A 24,919-nucleotide genomic window follows, 5' to 3' on the forward strand; every position below is an offset into this window, starting at 1 on the left:
GACGGATCGGGTCTCATGTAATTTGCTAACTAGTCTGGGCTGGGCCTTTATTTGGCTTTGAGATGATTGCGGGTAAGGGGTCGGAGCTTTGCGGGTAAGGGTCCTTGTGGGACTCTGGTCTCATATGTATCTCTTACCAGTTTGGCATATCCCCTGTGGTCCAATATAAGGTTCTCTGGTTTGAGGTCCCTGTAGATGATTCCTTTGGAATGCAGGTAAGCGAAGGCCTCCACCACACAAGCCGTGTAAAACCTGGTGGTCGAATCCTCAAATGAACCCCTGCAAACACAGCAGGACAATAGAGCTGTGAACAAAGTAAAGTTACAGAGACGAACTGTCTGTATTCAACAGTGATGTGGTTTCTGAGACCGAACAGAAGATAGTTCAGTCTCCTCATTTGTCAGAACAACGTAAGTTTGGTGTAAGTTCATCAGGAAGACTTTCTCTATGTTCATCCATTCACAATTCTCTCTCACTCTCCCCTCCTCTTCTGATCAGCTGGCTGTTGGGTGTTTGCACTGCTCCAAGCAGATGTGTCGTTGCTGCTTCTTTAGGTCTGTTCTCCTCTCTGTCGCTGTCAGCTTTCATTTCAGTGATTTGCTGCGGCCCTCCTCCTCCTCCTCCCCCAGTCGCCTCCAGTCTCCACATCCAGTGAGTTCAGCTGAGTTCACTCATCACCTCATTCAGATCCTCAACATTCAGCCTCAACTCCTTACAACCATGAAGACGTCTCAAGGGGTCTAAGTGCTAAATGGACTCTCATTTGTATCACATCACTTATCATCACTCATATTGTGCACGGCAATAAATGTTTTCAATCCAAGTCTGAAATGGTTTTCGGAAAAATAATAAAACTCATGTCATAAATATACCGCTGCTCCATAAGTCATGTTTAGATAAAATGCAATTCATGTTGAGGAAAATGTGAAATGTCTATTTAGATAAATTGGAAACCGCAAAGGGGAAAGAACTTGGGGATGAGTTAGACTCAATTGTCTTCAATTGCATAGCTCAGAACGTTGTAGAACAACACAGTTCGGACACAGAGATATGACACAGTTTAATTCTATCTGACCCGGTGTGACAGCGCTCACCTGTCTCGAAGAATGGTCCATAGCTCTCCTCCTAAACAAGCTTCCATCAACATGTAGAGGTACTTGCTGTCCTTGAAGGTTCTATAGAGTCTGAAAACACAAGAGCGGACGTTATCTTCAAACAGCCATCGGAAGAAAGAATAGGAAGAAGTGCAGCTAATCAATGAGGGGACTTTATGCAAGCTTTGTACGCTGGGGGATTTCTGCAGTATGCAAGAAAGCAAAACACTTTGCATACTGTGGGTCACCAGAATCACAGGTATGCAGACAAGCACTCCTACTCACATTCACTCTGCATTTAAGGTAGAAAGCAAATTGTTTCCAATATACCTGACTTACATGTGGAGTGAATATTTATTAGTGTGACAGAAAAAATACAAACTCCACAGAGAAAACCTCGGTAACGAAGCTCACATCCTTCTGGCTCCGAGGTAATAAAGCAGGGATCCTTATGTGACGTGTGTAGTATAGACTGTAGATTATTTCTGTTGCATTTCAGTGAGGTTGTACCGAACAATGAAGTCAGAGTGGGCCTCCTGCATGATGAGCTTCTCTGAGCGAATGTGCTCCTGCTGTCTCGTATCGACAATGTGCCGCTTCTTCAGGATCTTCATGGCGAAGGTTTTGTTCTCGTCGCTCTTGAGCTGAACCTGCGAGTGAAAGGGAAAAGGAAGAAATTCAAATACAGAGGTTATCCTGCACAGTATCCTGAGCAGCGTGTTAGGCAATAAACACCGCCTCCTACCAGCTCAACACGTCCAAAGCCACCAACCCCCAGAGTGTCGATGATATTGAAGTCAGCCAGGTTGAGGTTGAAGAAAAAGGCGTTTTCTGCTTCATACCTGAGGAGCCGGGAACAGATTAGAGATGAGATGAAGGATGAAAGACGAGATAATCCACTTTCAACTACAACCTCTCCACTGAGCACATTTTGTTTGCAAATCAATTCACAGTAATCTATCAAGGATGTTATTGGGGATTTGGAGTGAATAAGATACGAACACTTGAACAGGATGCGCTTAAGTTTAATCCTCTAGCAAACGGCTTTGACTGACTAATTGACGGACTAACTGTCCCCGTTCTTCACTGGAAAGAACAGCGGCGACAAAGACTGCTCATTACTCAGCTGGCACACCTCAGCTCGGGCACCGAACACCCCAATATGCCACCGCTGACCTGCACACGCTGGCAGCGGAGGCCACGTCCATCCCCAGATGCCTCATGTCTTCTCTAGTTATTGTTTGATCCAGACAGAGTTTCATGGACTCAGTCTCTGGATCAGTGGGTTTAGGACAGATCTGTGCCTGCATGGGCCCTTCTGGGTCACTCAGCAGCAGACTGTTGTTTCGATGTCGGGCCTTTTCTTCTCTCTCACAAAACCAGTACAGCTGTTCGCCAGTAACAGAGATTTATCGAAAACACATCTTTGTTTAAATTAGAGAGCATTTTTCCCTCACAGAGCGGCAAAGATTAAGTCTGTTTACACAAACTACATTAAACAATGACTCATCCTTTGAGCCAGATTTGAATTCGATGACTTCCTTTCCTTCATTTGAGACCTGGAAAGGGACTTTCACTCCATAAAATCCACCAGATACATCAGCTACAATTTAAGCCGGAACAGTAAAACCTTTTCCCTGAGCTGCATGCCAGTGGGCATTAAGGGTGGCACGTGTTGGCAGGTTACTGCGCGCCGTGTTTCTCAGAAACACAAGGTTGCCAGGACAGCCACTGTTTATTTGTGTGTGAATATAGGCACTACTACTATCATGTGAGATTCTCAAGTGATCCTTTCTTCTTTTCTGTTCCTCCATTATCTGGATGTCAGCCCAGAATACGCTCACTGTAATTCACAAAATGTACTCTGCTTAAGAAAAGGGCGGAGAGAAGTAACTGAGAGGACGTGAACCACTGGGTGTGGGACAGGATTATCATTAAGGTCAAGGTGACCGACACCTGCAGGTGCAGGGATTTGTAAGAGCACACACAGGCAAAATCTACGAGGTGTGGACATGTGTTAGGGTCCTGTTAATGAAGGAGGTCTGTCATGATATAAAGGGATCAGTGGATCGTTTTACATTATGAAGGTCTTAAAAGGAGTTTAATAGTAATCCTGGTATTTGGACAGCAGATGGCAGCATCGCTCCAGTACGCATTTCAAGGTAAGCTGACGAAGAACAATTCCGTGCCATTCAGAGCCCAACCACAAAAGGAAAATATTGTATTATTATAATGGAAACCGTTCTGATTTCATGCTAAAAGCTGAACCCTTTCGATCACACTGTGTCTTAACCAAATACGCATACAGTGAGCTCTCAACGTCAATACTTGGAGGCAATTTTTACAGCAGCTCCAACTCAAACACTCCGATTCCTTTTTTTCCAGAAAGCAGCACTTGTCTGTATCCGTGGATGAAACACTAGATATTGGAAACAGGAATCTGACACTAGTGAGCAGACCCAGTGGGATTGGAGCCATACATCCACCTGAAATAGACGTCATAACCATGACCTTGAACGAAAACTACCACAGAGCCGAGCTGCATCAAACGCTGTAACCCCGGTTATTTTATATACTACCTGCTCCTTGAAGCCAGGAGCTGGAAATAACATGTTAACTTATAACTGTTACGTGGCAAATCCATTACTAGTACTGCAACACAAAGTGCTCCTCTGTGGGTCAAGTAGTACCCCAGTGGGTCATAATCTGTATCAGTAAACGGATGAGATCATATGAAATGATGCAATCCCCATGTGTCTTAGTGTGTGTGAGTGTGTATGCAAGAGTGTGTGTGTGTTTGTGTGTCTGTGTGAGTGCTATTATCCTCATTTCCTTTGCTCCGGTTCTTCTTGGTCTAGTCTGACTCGAGGGACAGGAGACAGGAGAAGAAATAATCTCTGACCTTAACGCCGAGGCTCTCTAAATGCCACGTTTATTTACCAGTAATTCTTGCCTATTGAACTCCCACACCTCAAGAGACGGAGAACTGAGTCATAAAGGCTCACATTTTTTTCATCAATCTTCAATCATGAGGTGTTTTCTTGCTCGGTGGGCCAAAGTTTAGCAGAAAGAGGAAATTTTTAAACGTATTTATACTCAATATGAAGCATTTGCAAGTTTCATACATTTTCTTGGCTTTTTGATGGTAGTTTGAATGGGAAAAAAATGTAATTACAAAAACTAGAATGGCCCTCAGAAGAGCTCATACCTCCACCAAGGCCCAGCAGTTCCCTTAAATTCAATCAAGCTGCACCAAATTGCACACGCTCATAGATATCAGTCCCTTAAATATACATGATTTCATTTCTCAGTAACATATCTGCATTATTTCTTTAGAAATTCGCAAAAATGCTAAAAAACTTGCAATATTAAAGAAAAGTGAATAAAAATGAAAAGAATGGAATCCACTCCTAAAGTTATTAGGTTCATCCTTTGGCCATATCCCAACCTTCCACCAAGTTTCGAGAAAATTGCTTTGGATGTTTTTGTGGAATCCTGCTGAGGGTCAGACAAACAGCAATGAAAACATAAGCTCCTTCGCAGAGATAATAAAGACCACGGAAACCAGAAAGCAGCTTTTGGCCGATGAGAGGATAGTTTAAATTACCCCAGAAAACAGAGGTTTTTAAGATTATTTTCAAAGCATCTGACACGTTTATAAGAGTCAATAGTAGAGATGACAGGACATGAGTGGAGAAGAAGTAAATCGACTGGATTCAAACCAGGGACGTTGCATTTCCAGGTCGGAGCAGTAACTAATAGACCAGATAGACGCTGTTTTATGTGGTTAGAAATAGAAGTGAATCCTTACAATAGAGATGTATGTATTTGCTCTACTTTGTGCAGTGTGTAGCTCCTCCTGCAGAAGGAAGTGGCGGCTCGATCAAAGTATGCTCATCGCTCATCGCACAAGGGTAGTGTTTGAAGAACAGACCTGTCCAACTCAAAGGGAGCAGCTGTATAGTTACTGTGCAGCTGTTTATCCGCCGTGACCAATTAGAGATAGTTTCCATCACCGTGGGACCCTGACTCAGGATTTCCCTCACAAAGAAAATGTGCTCTGCTGGGTAGGGAGGGCCAGCAAACACACACAAATACACACACACATCGGGGAAAAGCCAGTTTAATCATAATGAAAACAGCTCTCATGTGACAGATTTCAGACAGCAGTGGGAGAGAGTGGCTCTATTTTAAGGGAAAGTTCCGTAGAGACCAGGCCTGATGGCAAGGTTATAAATTATAGTCATGCAAAAGCATTATATGCTGTTCATTTGCATAAAATCAATCTTAAACTAGTGTCCCTATAGGCCAACGTGGGAAGGAACGGGGTCGTGAATACTCGCTGCAGCTCTCGCAATCAAACACATCTGCTGGAGGAGCACTCGTCTGTGCTGCTGAGCTGTAGGGGGGGCACCTGGCCAGGGCTAAATGCCAGGGGCAAGCCACTGGGCCTCCGTGTCCAACACAGTAACTTGTGTAATGTTCTGCTCCTCGCTGACTAAATGCCACTGACTTGTAAAGATGACTGACACTCCGAGCAGTCAGCTTGAAATCCAAAGCACTGGACAGAAGTCTTGTCTGCTTTGTCACCCGTCTTGTTCTCTCCCCGGCTCTCTTCACTCCTCCCATCCATCTACATCCCTCTCTCTCCCTGTCTGCAGTGTTAAGCGGCTCCTACTCTCTCGCCCCCTCTAATCTGTCATTACCGGATTCTTGTGTCTCCTCATCGTAACGCGGCACAGAGCGAGCAAGGTCTCAGCTCGTGCCACCACGTGGCCGTCTGAATCCTGGAGATGCCCACCTCAATGCCAAGGTGTCCTGTGCTTCCTATGCTGCTCTGCTCTTGTTTCCATAGCGACGATAAATAGAGTACATGTTAATTCCTCCAGAAATAGAGGCAGAGGTCAGAGACTCTACTTTCTGGCCTCCCACCCGGGTATTGTCTTGTTATGTAACAGACCTAAAGGCGCAGTGCATTAAGGGCTAAAAAACTCTGCAGCTGTCGGGTCATCAGAAATACGATGAAAGGTTTTTTTGAAAGTGAAAATTAAGTAGTGTAAAAGTAAATGCTTAAAACAACAAATAAAGAAAACAAGAAATGACGCTTCAAGCACAAAGCAATGACACACATTTGCATAGCTGGTATATTCATTAATTCAGGCACAACAATTCTAATTGTCTTACTTGGCTTTGGCGTCAGCATCCTCGAGACCTTTACTGGACACGTCCTCCAAACCTCCAATCAGGTGCTTGAATGAACTGCAACAAAGACGGCAAAGGTTGAAAAGGCACACAATAACAAAAACTGTTTGAAAACCATTTAGTTCACAAATCTGCAATCCATCCAGCTCTGATCTGATCTAAAGTACACGCAATGAACCAAGGGCTTATGGTTAGAGGTAATAAAGCCGTTTGTAAACTGCAGGAGATCGAAGCTGGTGCAATATATGGCCAGACTGTCATAAAACCCACTGCCAGTTACTATTAAATATTCATCAGTCTGCTTTTAGAGACGAGCCTCTGAAAATCACTGAGAACAGGCGAGAAGGACTGAGCTACCCAGAGGTGTAAAACAGGGTTAGCAGTCAGGGACTGTGGGACATTTGGAGACAAATGTAATGGCTGCACATTAACATTTTTAATAAATGAATTATAGAACAGAAAAGACACAGTGTGAGTCACTGTCAAAGAATCATTGGTAATATTTTCTATTATTTTAGCGCTAAGTAAAGAAATGGTCCAACACTATTATTTTTAGGTCTTTCAAATTTATGTCAGTAAAATGACTGATAATAAATCAATCTACTGTGGTAATTGTCATTAATGTGACTACAGTGGATATGGAAGTTGAAGAAAGATCGTGCTGTGCTGTTCTCTGCAGAATAACAAGTTACATAATATGCTAACTTGCTGAAGCAGTTGCACTCATGGGGAGATGTGCGACACGGAAAATCACAACTGCGCTTTAGCTCATTTCTCTCTCAAGTATGGCTGCCTATGCAAAAGGCTCCTGGAGTAACAACAAACTGAGGGTTTTCATGCATCAAGCTGTCAACCACAAGATACATCTGGTGTTTCCTCCTGTTAAGACCGTAATGCCTGGGAGTTCGGGCTGTTTGCGAGCGGGGTTTTCTTTTAAATGTTCAGCCGCTTACAGACTCCCAGCCGCTTGTTTTTTAATACCCCGTCTCTTCCCTGCTGTCTCTATCTCCTCCAGCAGAACTACCACAATTAGACTTATGCCACTTCTTGAGCTGTATTGTTTCCTTTTTACGGCATCACACACAAGCATTGGCATTCATAAAATTAACAAAAAAGGTTTGGCATCCGCACCACGACCAGCCTTGCTGGGTGGGAGACGCACATAATGAACTAGTTTTGTGGGCTGTGACAGCATTAGCTTCTCGCTGCCATGAGAGGCACAATGGATGGCACTGGTAATCACCTGTGCTGGATGACTCACTCACTATCCCCTCTGCTAATTCTGAGGATGGCCCATTTGTGCTTGCTGTGTTCCCTGAGGCCAGAGGGAGGCCCTGGGTAAGCTGATACCTCCTACCAACGCCCAGCCCGTCTGTTTCTATATTTTAGCATCACGACTTCATGCTAGAGACAGAGATGCTAAAAAGACATTTAATCCTTGGAGAGTGTGACCTGAACTGTCCAAAACTTCTTTGGACAAACAAAAGACATGTCATAATGAAATAGTTGAAAAGTCATGTTTTTGCCACAAGCAGAAAACAGCACATGTTTGTGCAGAGGTAGCGTAAAGGGCATCGCAAGGCTGAAAAATGTGGTTTATGCCCTTTTTATAATCTCCTCACAAACATCAATGGAAAAATATTTTTAGCATTAGTCATTCCTGCTCAAATCTGGCCTGAATCTAAACTCTTTCCTAAAATTGATTTTGGACAAGTCTCCTTCACGTCACTTAACAAAGCAAGTGTGATAAATGTATCTGTTTGTGTCTGGTAACATTTCAATCTGCACATTGCTCCTTAAATGAGCAATTACCTCCATTGTTATCTGCTGTCTTTGATTTTAGATTTCAAACTATATAATTTGCTGTTTTTGATTTAAAATGACATTGAAGTAATTTGTTTCTTGTCTTTGGTATGTTGTTTCCTTTTTGGAAAGCACTTTGTAACGGCTGAAAGGTGCTATATAAATCAAGTTATTATTATTTGGTCAACAAACTGACTCAGATAAAAGCAATATCTTAATTTTATTTATGTTAGCAAACATACTGCTGGTCATACCAGACTGCTTTTCATTTGAATGTAATTCAAACTTAGTATACTAACTGTGTGCCATGTTCACCCACTGAGGTGTAGACTGGTTCCAAGAAATATTCCTTCTCTGACAATTTTGAGCAAAGCAGAATTGGTGGGCTTGTTTTGCACCGCTGCTCATGGCAGACGTTCATTTTTTATTCATTGAGCTTTTGTCCTTTTGTGAGGATGAACTTTATTGATACTCACTCTCTATCGATGACTAGACAGGTGACTGCCTCTGCTGAAATGACATTGGCCGTCCTGATGTCCTCCCTGTTGAGAAAAGATCACACACAATTATCATTAACTCACCTCCTCATTCATTGTGACTTCTTTATCAGAGTTATTAAACTGGCAGCAGGCAAAATTAAACACTAATAAAAAACCATCAATCATGTCTTGTTAAGCTCAATTTACTAAATAAATAGCACTGGCACAGAATGAAAACATCTCGCTGACAGGCAACACACATCACTGCATGATTGGCATTACTCTTTATCATATTTGACATCGAGATCATCTTCTCCTGAAGATGATGCTTCTTCGGAGGAGGAGTCGCCCCAATCACAGGAATCCTCCGAGTCTGTATCCCACGTCTTCATCCTTTACTGTGAAAAATGTTCTGCGCTCAGAGTCCCACGGCGGTAAGCTCTAACTCTGAACCAGCACACTGCCCAGGGCAGCCCTCCAACAAAAAGACACGTCTGTGGTACTTCAGTATAAATCTCCAATTCAAGTGCAGAGTTATTCTCTCTAACAGGGAATAAAATATAACAAAAAAGAGCGGAGACTCTTCAGAGGATGCCCTATAAGTAGATTATTTCACGCCCCATCTTCTTAAAAGCGAGGACAAAAAAAGGATCATTCTCCGGGTGAATTCACTATCTCGCTGGGTAGCAAATCAAAAGTGAAAACTCGGCTTTGCTCTGGATGCTGAAAGGATTTCCATTCAGCTGGAGTGCTAACAGCTAACTGTGCTAACTAACAATCACAGGCTGTGTCTGATCTGAACTCATGTGTGTGGCAACCTATTTCAATGAGCTGAGGTGACAAATCCTCCTCATGCTATGTCGACTCCCTCTGCCTTCCCTCTTCCAAATACACACATGTGCGACCCCCCTCCTCATCCACACACACACACACACACACACACACACACACACACACACACACACACACACACACACTCTCTCTCTCTGCTGACCCCTGCGAGTAAAGGCCACAGCTGGTGGTGGGGACAACACATTTTGGAAGGTGAGGACGACAGGGGAGAAGCGAGCAGAAGCAAGGGGGGCAGCGTTTGTCAGGGGCACAGGATATTTTAACAGATCACTATTGGAGTCCTCTGGATAGTGTAACACAGTGTTTAATTTACCTCAGGAAAAGCTCGTATGACTTGCATCAATGCTCTTAACACAATACTCTGGCAAGCGCCGCTCCACCTGTTCTCCTGTTGGCCCACAGCAGCATTCAAAACCATTTACATAAACAAAGTTACAGTATTATTAATAACTGGGTTAATGGGTGAAAGAACAACAAACGTCCCTGTGTGGACGAACACAATGTGCTACACCATAGCCGTTACTATTGAATGTGTTATAATTAGTTTGGGGAACAAGAGTCTTGATATGAGTGGCACTCATGAGTTCTCAATGGTTCGTCACACAAGTCTGTTGCATTGTGTAACTCGACTTGAGCCACAGGTTTGCACGAGTGATTTAATTCAGAGCAAATTACTGAGAGAGAAGAGGAGGGTCGAGAGGAGAGGAGATGAGATGAGAGGAAATGAGAGGGAAGGAGAGGAGAGGAGATGTGATGAGAGGAAAGGAGAGGGAAGGAGATGTGATGAGATGTGATGAGATGAGAGGAGATGAGAGGAGAAGAGAAGAGAAGAGAAGAGAAGAGAAGAGAAGAGAAGAGAAGAGAAGAGAAGAGAAGAGAAGAGATGAGATGAGATGAGATGAGATGAGATGAGAGGATATAGGACAGGAGAAGAGAGACATTTCATATGTTTCTTCTTATTTTAGATGTTTTAATAGGTGTAAATCATAAAGCAAAGCATAAGAGCTGCTCATAACATAAACGGTTTAAACTGAAGATTATTCCTATATTCAGAAGCTGAGCAGGGAGCCATCTTGCACTGTTGAGGGCTGTTGAGCCACAAACACTTATAATGTGCCAGCTGTGAATTTACCAGTGACAATCTGCCAGCTGTGAGTCACTTTTCAAAAGCTATCGCCCCTCGATTCTTCATATTTACCTTCCTCTCTAACTTGCACTGGCTTATTGTCAATTAATGTCATTATGTGTCCAGTCTCAGCATAAATGATTGAAATTTTGAGTAGTTATTATTCGATAGTTTCAAGGTCGAGGATTTAAACAACTTTAAATAACTTTTAATCACATTTTAACATGGTGTTTTAACACATGGCAAACACACAGACACACATCAGTTTTCTCATGTGTGATTACGAGCTACGCCTTCAGTGACACCCGCAATCTGTTACATGACTTGATTTGTCTCATAAAGGAAGTCGACAGTGTTTATGACACTTACTAACCATGGTGACACAACAAAACAACACAACACTTCGGGCCATACTGAAATAGTGATTACGTAAGCATGAATCATCCTTAAGAGACCTCAAGGGTTTCCTATTAGAGAGCAGCTCGTTACACCTGTCCCCTGCTGCTCTGCGTTGCTGAGGAAAACAACTTAGCGGGCAATTGAGCTGAAACTAGCGGTGTTCTGTTTGAAACACAATCGCTATACAGTATCTGTCAGTGTGATTCACTTGCACGCCGCTGAGCCCAAGTCATCCAGTGAGCCAAAGATGGCTCTGCACTTGTTAATTGTGGCGTAAGAAGAAATGAATTGGAAAACCAGCCCACGTACGCACATACACACACACTCAGGCACTAACAGCAGCTGCATGCGGTGTCTGGAATGTCCTTTGGAGTTACACAGGAGTAAGCCTGTGGTGTTGATTTCCAGTAGATGGTCGAAATGAACCTGGTAATTAGACAGTGATCTGGTGTACCAGGAAGGGCTTTATGAAAATAACGCATTGGCTTGTATGGGGCAGTAGCTATGTGGGAAGCCAAGTCGGGGGTCAGGATGAGGGCGAGAACAAGAGGTGGCTGTGAAGTACGCATTGATTTGTGCTTTGGTATTAAAGTACGTAAGTAAGTGGCAGCGCCAGTGTTTGTGCAGCTTTTCCCCATTAACTACAAATTGTGCGATCTCTACACAACTGCAGAGTACGACCACATTCCATTTCTACATGAATTAATGTATTTCTCTTCCAGGCAGCCACTGGCTTCTTATGAAAGCTAAGATTGCTTTAAAAGCACTCGCTTATTGGTGCATTCATTTGCCTTCTTTTCAAGCTCAAACATTCAAGATTGAAGTGTTAGGTCCTGAACAATATTTAACTCAAAAGCGACGCTTTCAGAACATGGAGGGTGTGAAAAGGATAATGTGAAAAGGTTGTTCTAAAGGCTCAGGTGTCTGAGTTTACCACAAGCGCATGAAAGCACAAACTGTAAATCTGTGCTCCTCATGTATAGAATTTAACAGGAATGTATTTGAAGGAACTCTAACCCTTTTAGCGGGAAGAAAACCACTGGCACAAGTAGACTCAGGGTGGGCGGCCATCTGCCTCAACAGGTTGTGAGAGGAGAAGCTCTTCTCTCTCTGTAAGTTCAACAGTATAAAAACCTATGGTAAGCTTTTAGAGGAATGTAAAAATATACAGAGGAAACCGGTAGGAACATGTAAAACACACACCTGCTGAGGCTGAGCTAAATGTTAATACTCACACATACAACATTACTATAACTGCTGATGTTAAACAGGTGTAATATTTTTCATGGGCAGCACTGGTGGTTAGCACCGTCTCCCCACGGTACAACAGTTCTTCCTGTGTGGAGTGCATGTGTTGGGTTTCTCTCTGGTTTCCTCCCACAGTCTAAAGTCATGCAGATTGGGGTGATTGTAATTTGGAAATTGTGAGCATGAATGGATGTTTGACTCTGTACTGCGATACGCTGGTGACCTTTTCCTGCCTCTCGCCCAATGTCAGCTGGGATCGGCTCTAGCTTTGCCCTGGACCCAAAAATTACAAGCGATATAGACGATGAATGGTTGGATATATTCCATTTATCAAGTTTAGTGTTTAGTGCTGCAGGAATGTTCGCTAATGATCATGAAGTACAACGTGCAGCAAATGTCATTTTTTAAGTACAGGAAAAAAATATATTATCCAGTGATGGTGCCTGAAGAAAAATTAAAGGAGTTTATTAGTCATCCCAGGGTGCATGACTGTTTGTAACAAATTTCTTGGAATTTTGTCTTACAGTCGTTGAGATAATCCACTCAAAACAACAGACCTGAAACTCGTATTGTGTCAACAAAATCATTATAGTACATCACCTGCAGTGTGTGTATTCAATTATAAGGCAATCCATCCAATAATTGATAAAATATAGTTTCATTCTGGACCAAAGTGGTGGGCATCAGCAGAGCTATGGCTAAAAACCTTTTTAATGTGTCCCTTACAGCCGTGTTGTAATATCATAAAAAGTCACGGTTGAAACAGGAGAAACCGGTGCTGTTGTGTTAACTTTCCAGAGCTGTAAACCCTGTCACACAGAGGTAAGAAAAGGGACCTGTGGCAACTCGCCCACACAAACACAGCCCTCGCAGTAATTTATCAAGAGGGTTGTTGTTGCCATGAAGTTGGTCTGCCACTGACACCAATCACACTTCTGTCAGTGACATCCTACTTTCTTAACAATCTCTCAACTCCCTCGACTATATATCACATGCACACGCACACACTACACTCAAGGGTGGAGGTTACGGCTCACTTTGTCTGTGCTATTGATGGATGTACGCTTCAACAGACTTCACCATGACAAAGGGACAATGACATATATTGTTGACTTATATCCAAACAACAGCCTTAAACTTAAAGCATCGTCTCTTGGAACACTGACTATCCACAGGGATGAGACACAGTGATGTACGACTTGGCTCAGGTTAAACCTTTTGAAAAACAAATACATACAGAAAGTGAATGCGATAAAACTTCTTATGTCTTTTCGTTTGACAGTCATAAATGAAAAATAACACAATCTAAGAAGACACAGCAAACAACAGTGATGCCACCCCTCAAAACTAAAGTCTTGCATATGGTACTTGTTTCGCAGTTTTACTTTTGAACGATTGCTGACATTTTAGCTAGCTCTGGCTAATGCTACCGGAAATCAATTCTCCGCCTCTCTGTAAGCAGCAGTTTCCAGAGGAAGTACTGTTTTAGTGAAGAAGAAGTGATTTGAAAAATATTTGCAGTTTTATTACGGTGACAATAAACTTGGTATCAGATGGGTACGTAGATTTGCGTACTTGCCAATGCCCCAGCCGTCATTGAGGCATATCTGATGCTGGTATCGGTATCAAACTCGAACAAACCATTATGTCTGGCAGCAGGACAGACTGTGATCTGTAAATATGTCGCTCTCTCAGATCAAAGCGCCTTCAGATGGACAGAGTAGCCTTTGAGTAGGGGGCTATTGAGTTTCATGAACAAGGACACACACAGTTAACTTCTAATTAGAAAGACGGCCCCTGCAGGAAAGCACTATGATCAAAAGCCCGGCCCGAAGATGGCCTGCATCTCAATGATTTCAAATTTGCGGGCCACGTTGACCATCAAAGGTGTAGCTGAGCGGGCTTTTCTCGCTCAAGACACTCCAAGACAAAAGGTGTTACCCGACAATAGATTATAATAAAACCAAGCAGATGCTGTGGTGAGCGGAGCACTTTGTTTCAGTGGGACGGACAAAAGATATGCTTTTCTTGATTAAACAAAGCATGAGATACTGTCGAAGGTGCTTTGATGAGATTTTCAAAATTGCACGATACTTGAAACCTGATTCAGTGAGGATATAGGGCAAAGATGTGCCTTTAAATGTAAAGCTTTTTCTGACTGGAATAGCCTGCCCAGCTCTCTCAGATGTACTGTCTTGCTTCTTTTAATTACTTTGAGTCATATCTTTTTACTTATCTTCAAACGTCTTCAAACAATCTCCTCCTGTTTGTAACTACCAACCTACTACTTTTATTTTGTCTTAAGATATTGGAACTTATTTTATTCCTAACATATGAGTAAATCTGTATGTGTATACCTTTTGTGTGTACTTATTTTATATTTATAAGATAAAAGTAGTCATCCTTGGGGAACTAGTGGGTGTGACTGGGTGTGAGAGAGCTTCTGTTTGAATATGTATTCCTGTGATTTGTGATTTATAATGTATTTATATAAAGGCTTATATGTATATACGCAGAGATACTTCAACATTTTTGCATTTCTAGAAAACTCAAATAGTCCAACACAAAAGTAGCACAGCTTCTGAATCCATTATAAATTACAGTACAGTAACCTCTGCCGTGCTCTCATTCATCACACGGCTCGTTTTTTTTTACATCTCATTAGAGTAAAAGTACAACATTTCTATTTGGAACAACCTACTATCAGGAGCCCCCGTGTCTCACATGTCCTGCATGCATTTTAATGCTGTGTCTTCTTTTATATCCTATATTAATTAGCTTCAACATATGGGGTAGGTCCAACCATCTGTGCCATTCCAGCTGTCGATTGACCCATTTTGGGTCGAGAGGGCTCCTTTTGAAAATAAAACTGGTGGCTTATCATTAGTGCCCTTTGACAACACACAAGCTGCTATATATTTTTCACAGGATACTGCTTCTTTGTGTTTTGATGTGCTTACAATATGCTGTAGGTGATTATTTAAAGAGCTTCAGCGCTGGGAGCATTCAGTGACCACAAGATGGCGACATCTCCATTTATTTCCATGTTGACACCATTGGCTATGCACATGCATGTATTCAAAGTGCATGAGTGCATATGTTCTCTCCACTGCTAACTGACCCCTCGCTGATACAAAACACTTCAGACTATTTCTATTTGTACCCTGCCTCTGTTTTAATAATACATTGTCCTCAGTGGCACATGCTCATGACAAGATGGACAGACAACAGGGTGAATATATCACTTCAGGGCACTGGTCTCTGATGCCAGAAACCATATGACAGATTTTTATTAAACTGGAGAATTGTTACAGAGAAAGCATTGATGGCACCAACTGTTTGCAGTTGTTTTGAATCATTTGGTCCCAACAGTACACACAGCCTGGTTAGTTAAAACCTGCCTCGGTACATCATCACAGCCAGAAAACATGTTCCTGGCACAGGCTTATGTTGTACAGCTGTTTGTAGATGATGGGGACTGTGCCTGCTTGGCTAACACACTTTTATCTCTATGGCCACAAGCTCTCTGTGGTTGTTAACGGCGACCATCCTCACATATTTCACACAAACGTATACAAATGATTGAATTTATTCATGGGAATTCATTATTTCAGTTAAGGGCAGCAGTGAATTGGCCCTGATATCATTATACTAGCAAGAAAAACAAAAGAGTTAGAGAATGGTATAGATAATATTGTCTGAATGGAATCTGGGAGCTGGGAGCACTCTACTGTATACGTGTCAAACACAAAAGTCCACACACAAATGAATGAATTAATGACCTTTCTTCTCCATGGTTTCTTTTTGAGTGACATAGCCATGTGCAAAATATAGCACAGCCGGGTTGTCAATCACACACACTGTGATTATGAATAATCTCCACGTAAACACCTTTTTTCCTTTGATTGGGGCAAAAACTGAGTTTGGGGAAGAAGAGCTTGTTGAAGTAATTGCTTTTGCTCTCATTTCTTTCTGCAAAGAGTGTTAGCGGCAAAATACCTGCATGTTTGGATACTTGTGCTGTTTATATAGCATCAGCTCGGAGTGTTATTTCATAACAAATAATTAAATATGACAGCTGAACCGTTTCTATTGAATAAGATCATAATTATCAACCTTTCCTCAGAGAGTTATGTGTCAGATCTTAAATATGTGTCTGGAACAGCCACAGTAAATCAGGCATATAGTGTAATGTGTGCCCAGTTTTCAGTATTTCCAAACATTTTGCAAGTTACGGCTCCTTTCAAGATGAGTGAGAGGTGGGAAAAAAGAGACAGATAAGAGCTGGAGGCTGATGGATGGCAAATTAGAAAGAATGCTGATGCATGTTAAGTGTAAGAGGGAGCATATTGGAGACAGGCTGTGAGTGAAAATGAGAAGGAAAGCAGCTGATAGTGACGGATATAGACACAGCAGACGATTTGAATTGGAAGAGGCAGAGTTATTAGGGGACAGGTTTACCCTTGCAGAGCTTTCTCCCCAAACCAGTCGCCTTTTCCGAGGCTGCGCAGGTAGACAGGCTCTCCATTGGGCAAATCTTCCCTCGTCACATTAACCTAGCGGAAGAATGGAAATGATTAGAGGACAAGAGTAGTGTGACAGGGAGGAGGATGGAACAAAGGAGTCATGTATATCAGTATGAAGAATTATGGGGAGCACAGAGGTGATACATTTAGTTAGAGATGGATAACATTTCATTACCCCTGACAAGGAGGTTTGGTTTTCACTCGCATTTGTTTGGTTGGTTTCTTAGCAGGATTACACAAAAACCTCTGGACGGATTACGATGAAATTTTGTGGAAAGCTGCAATATCAGGGGGCAGATCTAAAAAAGAACTGTTCACATTTTGAGGTATTGCATTTTTGTTTTTACATTTTCATTGATTTCTCAGAGAGGAATTCAGGGATCTTGATGACACAATCAGGCATGATACTAATGAGTGGGTGCAATTTGGTGCAGATTCAGACAGATTGTTATAAGAGTGGTTTCATAGGAGAAATGTGGGGCCTTGACGGAGGTATGTACTCCACTGAGTGCCATTCTAGTTCGACATATGATACCATAAAATGCCAAAGAAATATAAAACGTAAATGATTACTCAATATGGCAGGTTAACTATTACACGGGGGAGAGGTGCTGGTGTAACAGATACCTCATGCACGGGTAGTCTGTTACAAACAGCTGACTGCCGGGATCTGGGAGGCACAGCTGACCACTTCATTAACCAGGTGACATGTGAGTGATAGCACTGTGCTGTGCTTTACAAATCAAAGTGATGGCACTTGAGGAGATGTTTAGAGGAAGTGAATGAAGACGGCCGTTTTGCCTGATGAAGGATCTTGTTTTCATCCATTAGTCAGCTCCGCACATGTGTGGCAGCGAATCCAGCAGCAGCACACTGTAATGCTGTCTACACCTGAGTGATGGCATAATTATTCATGATCCAGTATGTGGGAGTAGAAAAAAGCAGAGAGAGGAAATAGAGTGACGGTACGATTGTGTGATTGTGTGTGTGTGTGTGTGTGTGTGTGTGTGTGTGTGTGTGTGTGTGTGTGTGTGTGTGTGTGTGTGTGTGTTGTGACATGCCCAGATTTTGGTGGAATGTCCTCTAGACAAACCGTCTGCAGTCTATGTAGAGACAGAGTGTAACACGAGGAAATGACCAAGCAGAAAGCAATGATAAGGTCGGGAGTGTACGTGCACGTGTTCATGTCTGTGCCTGTGTGCGAATGTGTGTGCGTGTAGTTGTGCTGACTTTTGTTTGAGTGCGCTACATCTGTTTGAGGTCAAAGGAGAGTACAACAGGAAACATAATGTATCCTCATCCTTTACAATGACATCTGTGTCCTGGAGGCGTGCACTATTGGAAAATGCAGTGAGATTTGACACTCTTAAGCCATGTTTGAATGTTAATGTTTGTGGATTTGAGAGATTTTATGCGTGGTTGATAAATGTACGCAACAATGATGAGAACAATGGCTAGCGGAGGGTGGAAAAGAAACATCAATAAGTGTGAAAGTAGAAACAGGAAATTGATTAGGGGGGAGAACATGACGAGCAGGAAGACTGGTGGCCATCGCAGCGTGTTGACAGTATGAGTGCAAGAAAGCCCTCCCGTGGCGCTGCTGCTGGACAAGGACAGTGTGTCATCTGTGCTCAGTGTGTAAGTCAGAGTGGATGAGAGAAAGGTGAAATGAAAGTGACTCCACTCTCCTTCCCAGTACTCCCACTGCTGCTGCAAGACACGATGATGAAAGAGGCGGCTCTTCTCCTCTCCCCCTATCCCCGGATGATTGGATACAGACAACTTCCTCCCGCAAAATACCAGCACTTTGCCTCAAAAGGTACAGTAAGGTGCCGTTTGCCATGTGTGGCACGACGCCCCCGTTGTGGTGTCAGAGCTGATTATTTTGACGATAAGCCGGAGGAAGCGTTTCTCACCTTTCCCTTACTGATGATAAAGAAGGTGTCTCCTCGAGCCCCCTGCCTGATGATGTACTCTCCGTCTTCATAATGTGTCTGAGGAGAGGAGAGAAGAGAAGCATTATTTAGGAATATGTGGGAGTCCGAAACTGGATATACTTGAGTTGAAGTAAATCTGCATTCGGTGCGCTGAGATAAATCACAATTACATTTTTCTTTTCTGGTTAATACCAAAGACTGGCATGTAGTCCAAGGTATTTCTCAGCCTTCCACCCACTGCTTGCTTGGATATGCTCTGCGACCTTCAATATGAATAAGCAAGTCAGGAATATTAATGAATAAATGAATGCTGTTGCTGTAACTCCTCTCTGAGAGTAAAAATGAATACAGGATATTCATCCATCACACCATTTTCTGTAACCAGTAATCCTGTTCCAGGGTTGTGGTTGCTGGAACATATCCCAGCATGCACTGAATGGGCTACAGTCTGGACTGGTCAAAAACAAGGCTAACACACATAGATAGAAAAAACAACATGTTCACACTCAGAACACTGATGGACAAGGAATGCGTGAGCTCCAAGGACAGATTCAGTTCAGGTATGTGAAGCAATAGGTCATGTGTGACATGACTTAATGTGAAAAACCTCTTGCTGAAGTTTCTACAGCCCAAAAAGAAAAAAAGCAATCACTGACATACCTTGATAAGGATCACAGGCTAACGCGTATCGTTTTTTTGGTTTTATATATATCATAACCTCTGTTGGGTTTTTCAGCTTCCCAGAAAATGTGCAGGCCCTCGGACCACAAGTATAGATGGAGCACAGGGCTCGCAATTTCCTGTTTCATCATCAGCGTATTCAACAATGCAGTTGTCATTTGCCTTACTTACACTGAGCACAGGTTGTTGTTATGATGTTAGGTTTTTGGTTAAGTTTTCGCCCCTGTCCATTTGTTTGTCAGCAGGCTAACGCAAAGACTGCAGAACAGATTTCCACAAAACTGAGTGAAAGGATGGGACTTGGATCAAGAAAGAATTCATTCAATTTTGGGAGATGTGGCTTTTTTTCCTAAAGAATTTACCAATTTCCCAGGGAAAGATTCATGGATCTTGGTGAAAATAAATTGGAAATGATTAAGGAACTGATGCAGCTTGACTGAATTTAAGGGGGCAGTTGGGCCTTGGCCGAGGAATGTGCCCTATTGAGTGACATTATTCAGTTATATAATTTAGACCTTTTTCTTAAGAATGTCTTTAAGTAGAGTAAAAAATAGCTCAAGTTTACCAATCAAAAATCAATCACAGACCAAAGTGATCTATTATGGTAGAGGACGAGACATAGGACAGCCTGATGGGTTTAATCATTACGTGACCCAGCATCAGAAAGATAAACATCCTCTACACATACAAGTAAAAACCTGAACTGACTTTTAAAAACTGGAGAATTATTATAATTCTGTTTATAAAGAGGTTATTTATGGGGGTGACAGTATGGGATTAAGAGATGTTACTCATTTTGGCCCCTTTCCCAACATCTCCTCAACCTACAACGCAAGCAAAATAATCAGAGTATATTTATAAGCCTGTCCATGCAAAACATGTATTTTTAACAGGGCTAACAATACTATGAGCCGTGTTTCTTCTCTAAGCTCACTGACACATCGTCCTTCAACCAAACCTACATCATTGTGTCTCATTAATTTAATTACTGGCAAAGCAGTTTTTTGCTTTTTAAACGGCTCTGGTTAAAGAGGACTTGATCACAGCGAGGTGAAGGACGTTTGATAAGAGAGTGGGTAATTTGTGTCTCATCCGTCAGCACACAGGCTTGTATTTACATCCTTGATACAAGCCCCAGGACAAGGGACGAGCACTACTTCTCTTTGGAAATCTTTAATCTGTGAAACTACTTTTCATTTACTTCCATTCCTCCCTGTCCCCTTTAATCACATCTCCTCCACTTTACACTTTCCAATTCAGCCTCTGACATGCGCTTTGCTGGGGTTGCCGATGCACTTTCTCCCAAACCTCTCCTCTCTTTGATGGAGTTGTCCTCCTCCATAATGGTTGTTATGTGTAACGCCATAGATTTTCTTTTCTTGGTTACCCTGCCCTTCAGTATCCCAGCCGATGCAGACTGCTGTTCAGAGCCGCCTCTCTTGATTCATTATGGTCAAAGCTTTCCACACTGTGATGGTATTTTTAGTTTTGCCACGGTATACCCCATGCTACAAATTATTACTTGTTATTGCCTGAGCTATAAATACATGTGCAGTAGATTTTGAAGCGGTACAATATCGACCTGTGTGTAAGTGACAAACAGTGGTTCTCTATTTAAAGTAAAACAAGGTACTGAGCTGTTACGCAACAATTATGAGCAGATTCATTAATATGCTGTACCATGGTTACTTTGTTATTATTACAACGCCTGAGTGCGTTTGATACCACCTTGTATTAAAGTACTTGAATCTATAAGATGGATCAACAGGCTAATTTATCCAATATTAAACACAGTATTCATAAGTATTCATGATGTTGTTACTGTAATACACACTGAGTGACTGATTATTTTATCTTCTCATGATAACTGATGTTGTCACATTCGACACAGAATCAGCTAATGTAGGTTATAGCAAGATGAAGGCTATACATTTATATTTATCACAAGTATTCATGATGTATCTACAGTAATACACACTGAGCGACTGATTCTTTTATCTTACTATGATAATAACTTCTGTTTTTTGTATGTTGTGGTTGTTAATATGATTATTTGATTGTCTTTTGCAGCACATGAGAATGTGATGCCAATAAAGCTTATTGAAACTGAAAATAAAAACAGATATTGACTAACATCATCATTGAATTATCCTGCAATGTCACACGGGATCAAAATGAAGGATTGTTATATTTCTAAAAAAAACTAAACGCAGAGCGCATCTGGCTTTTCTCTCCAACATTGAGGAAGCGAGAAATCCGACAGGCCCTGAACGCAGCAATCACACACACCTGCGCCAACTTTACTTTACATTTACTTTACATTTACTCCATATTTACTTTAATTTACATTTACTTTACTTTACTAGGACCGTTGTATCTCAGTATAATAAATATTATCAAATACTAGTACCCAGTAGCAGTACTATAACTGGTCCTCCGTGTTTAGATGCGTCACGTCCGATGCTGTCGTTAGCAGGTGAGCCTGTGCTAGCTTGAAAACGTCCACTCACTATAGTGTTACCACCGTAGCATTTAGCCGCCGTTAGCAAAGATAACGTCAGCTGCAAGCTAACACCGTTAAAAATGCTAAGTGGATTTCATTAGCAAGCTAACATCATTATATTTCTATGAACATGATTTGTGTGTAAAGAGCTTCGCAACTGAGGTAATATTGAGTTTGGATGCTAGCAAGATTAGGTTTGGTGATGCCAAGTTAGGTTTAATATTATAAACATAATAAATCATCATTCAAAACCTATAACTGATACTTTTCTAGGTGATTTGACCTCCACAAAGAAGAGGACTGGACCTTGTCTGGTGCCTGAAGAGTTTGGAAGGTAAGCCTACTTCTCTGTTTAGCTTTTATGAAGAAATCAAATTTTCAGTGATGATTTGACCAATGTGTCCAGAAATGGAAACTCTTGATACAATGAAATGTAAAAAAAAACACCTACAATGTAAGCCTGCAGTACATTTTAAACAAAGTGAAGGTTTAGGTAATGTGAAAAGGAATTAAATGTTTGGTTTTGTCGCTTCGTGTTCATGTCACCTGGGTTGTTAGAGAAATATTTGCTGAATGAGGTGAAACGACTTCAGGCAGGATATGCTGCTGTAGTTTGAGTGCTTGGGAATAATTGCAGGTTTGTGTTCTTGAGAGTAAATATAATCAGCGTACTGCATCAGTCCCCGTTACGCAATGTATTCATGTTCATATTAAATAACAGTGTATGATGTTAATTTAAAACTGTGTATTAATTTGCTATTATTATGCAGAGCACTCAACTAGAAAGTCCCACCCAAAACCAATGTAGGCATTAAGTCTAAAAAATAACTTCAACAAGTTTGCATAATTAATGGACTTATTTAACCTTTTAAGCGAAAGCCTCTGGACTGTTTGCTAATACTTTTTTACACATATGTGTGTGATACCGAATAACTAATAAGTCGGCAGTTCGACATATTGAGAGCTTCAAAGTTGGGAGCGAACATCAAAAATGTAAATGAGAATATGTTTGCATAGCTAAATTATGCTGGAGACAACATCAAAGGAAGTGGTCTGCCGATCGGTCAAAACATGTGATATTGAGACACATCTCGTAGTGCACACAGTCTGCAGTGTGTACACCCCCATAATTTTGTCTATTTAAAGTGAAGAGAAAACACGTCTTGCTCCATCCACAGCTGTTGCAACCGTGCTGTAGTGTTTCATGTCTTTTGAATGTATTTTTCCGTTTCCTGGCAGTCACTGGCTTGCCTTTGTTTGCACAGGGAATGAAGATCGATTAGCAGCAGCTTGAAACTTGAGTTTTGTAATTCATCATATCAGACACCGTGTCCGCATAAACCTTTGTTAAAATTATATTATTGTTATGAGCTAATGCAGTTCAGATCTTTCAAATCAATCTCCACTTAAACTATATTATCATATTATGATAATCGGATTTGAAAATATCTTAATTTTGATGGAAAACACACCTTTTTAGAAAAGAGGCTTTTCAGTATCTGCATTAAAAGATGGAAAACTATGAGGCCCTGTCGCATATCAACCTGTTGATTATCCTGCCGATGATTACTCAGTGGTCTGAATTAATACACAGTACTCAGGGGTCAGATCACACTCCTCCATGAACTTGGCCTAAAATAGAAGTTTGTAAACGCTGCTGGTCCCAATTTTGTTTGAAAACTCTGGGGCTTTGTTGTGGTACGGACAGGCAGGAACTGAGATGTCTGATTGGTTCTTTTCAGTCAGGACTTGATTACCAGTGTTGCTAACACTTATTGTCAGTAACAGTTCCGCCTCTTTGTTGGTCCAAGAAAAGAAAACTGCTCATTTTTTTCACCATTGTTGTTTCTTGTTCATAGAATTTTCTATAACTAAGCAATCAGCTGCAGAATTAACAATCTGTTCCCTGTTTACAACAGCCCACACAAGGGATTACTTCTGATACAGAGCTAAAATGTGGTGATTGTAGCATGAATGTAGCGTATTTCTTTTTTCCAGGACCACATTTCGGCATAATAACCGATACCGACACACTCAAAAGGTGAAAATGATACTAGTTACTCATCAACCTGAATGGCACCGTACAACAAATCCAAAAATGGATTATGATGCGCCTCAGCTTGCTTAGACTGCTCGAGCCCCTTTGGAAACTGAAATGGCTTCTGAAAGCTGTACAATGAATTCCTGAAGAGGTTGATGAAATTAGTTGCTTTTTGAAGGTGGACAATTTAGTTCAAAATCACCACACTGGGCACATAATAAAGTGCAACAATTGCTTGGAAATTCCCAACTGTGCACACTTTGTTCCGTTAATGGAATATGGAAATAAATCGAGATGTGTGGAGTAGGCTGCAGATGTCGCACACTTTGGAACGATGCACTTACCTCCTCAAGGACATCAGCAAGCTTGCTCAGGATATCTTCCTGCAAGTCGTGGAATGTGGGGACGCTGCAGGAGAAAGAAAAGAAAGTGCTCTTTGTTAAATGGACAGATCGGTGCATACATATTTAATATATCACTCATTTAGAATTCTGTGTCTGTCAGATAAAAAGCAGTGATGCTGCCAGCTTGCTTTGAAACTGTTGACCAGAATCTACCTTGGCTCTGTTGTGAACTATATATATATATATATATATATATATATTTTTTTTTTTTTATTTATGTTGTGGGAGTTGGCCTTTATTACTGTATTACAGTATATGTATATAAATATTGTTGCATGAACTGGGTGATGTGCCTAGTTACGCAGCAGGGATCAGATGCTGAGGTTGAATGCACCTGTATGAGGCTCTAATGTTTGTTCCGTTTCTTACCGGCAGCCTCAATGAACAGTATCTGTCTGTTATCGAGCCTACTAAATAAAACTGGCTCTATGTTTATCAAGGAGGAGAGAAAAGAACCAGTGTTGGTGACCAAAGAGCTTATCTCCCCATATCATCTCTCTCTCTCTGTGTTTCTCCACCTCCCTCCCCCCTCATTTTCCATGCTTTATTACAGTAATCTGAACCATCTTGTCTCAGTCCCCAACCCAGGCCAGAGCCACTGTGCTTATCCTTGTGTTGTTGCCT

The 24,919-nt window shown here is 41.7% G+C and overlaps 1 protein-coding gene and 1 long non-coding RNA gene across 3 annotated transcripts in view; one reads left to right on the top strand and one right to left on the bottom strand.

Moving 5' to 3' along the window:
* Positions 1-24,919, bottom strand: part of LOC118119306 (cGMP-dependent protein kinase 1) — a 79,014-nt gene that overhangs the window by 4,472 nt on the left and 49,623 nt on the right. For both annotated transcript variants that reach the window (XM_035173144.2, XM_035173142.2), the window contains exons 5-13: positions 24,236-24,299; positions 18,646-18,723; positions 16,665-16,759; positions 8,576-8,641; positions 6,279-6,353; positions 1,840-1,936; positions 1,605-1,744; positions 1,095-1,184; positions 138-279 (exon numbers count right to left, since the gene is read on the bottom strand). In XM_035173144.2, coding sequence (XP_035029035.1) covers positions 138-279; positions 1,095-1,184; positions 1,605-1,744; positions 1,840-1,936; positions 6,279-6,353; positions 8,576-8,641; positions 16,665-16,759; positions 18,646-18,723; positions 24,236-24,299 — 847 coding nt within the window. The remainder of the gene's footprint in view (positions 1-137; positions 280-1,094; positions 1,185-1,604; positions 1,745-1,839; positions 1,937-6,278; positions 6,354-8,575; positions 8,642-16,664; positions 16,760-18,645; positions 18,724-24,235; positions 24,300-24,919) is intronic.
* LOC118119307 overlaps positions 21,832-24,919 on the top strand; it is a 44,692-nt gene continuing 41,604 nt past the window's right edge. Inside the window, exons 1-2 of the long non-coding RNA XR_004698069.2 lie at positions 21,832-22,012; positions 22,124-22,184. This is a non-coding gene — a long non-coding RNA (uncharacterized LOC118119307). The remainder of the gene's footprint in view (positions 22,013-22,123; positions 22,185-24,919) is intronic.

The sequence above is a fragment of the Hippoglossus stenolepis genome, chromosome 12, assembly GCF_022539355.2.
Source record: "Hippoglossus stenolepis isolate QCI-W04-F060 chromosome 12, HSTE1.2, whole genome shotgun sequence".
Taxonomy (NCBI): domain Eukaryota; kingdom Metazoa; phylum Chordata; class Actinopteri; order Pleuronectiformes; family Pleuronectidae; genus Hippoglossus; species Hippoglossus stenolepis.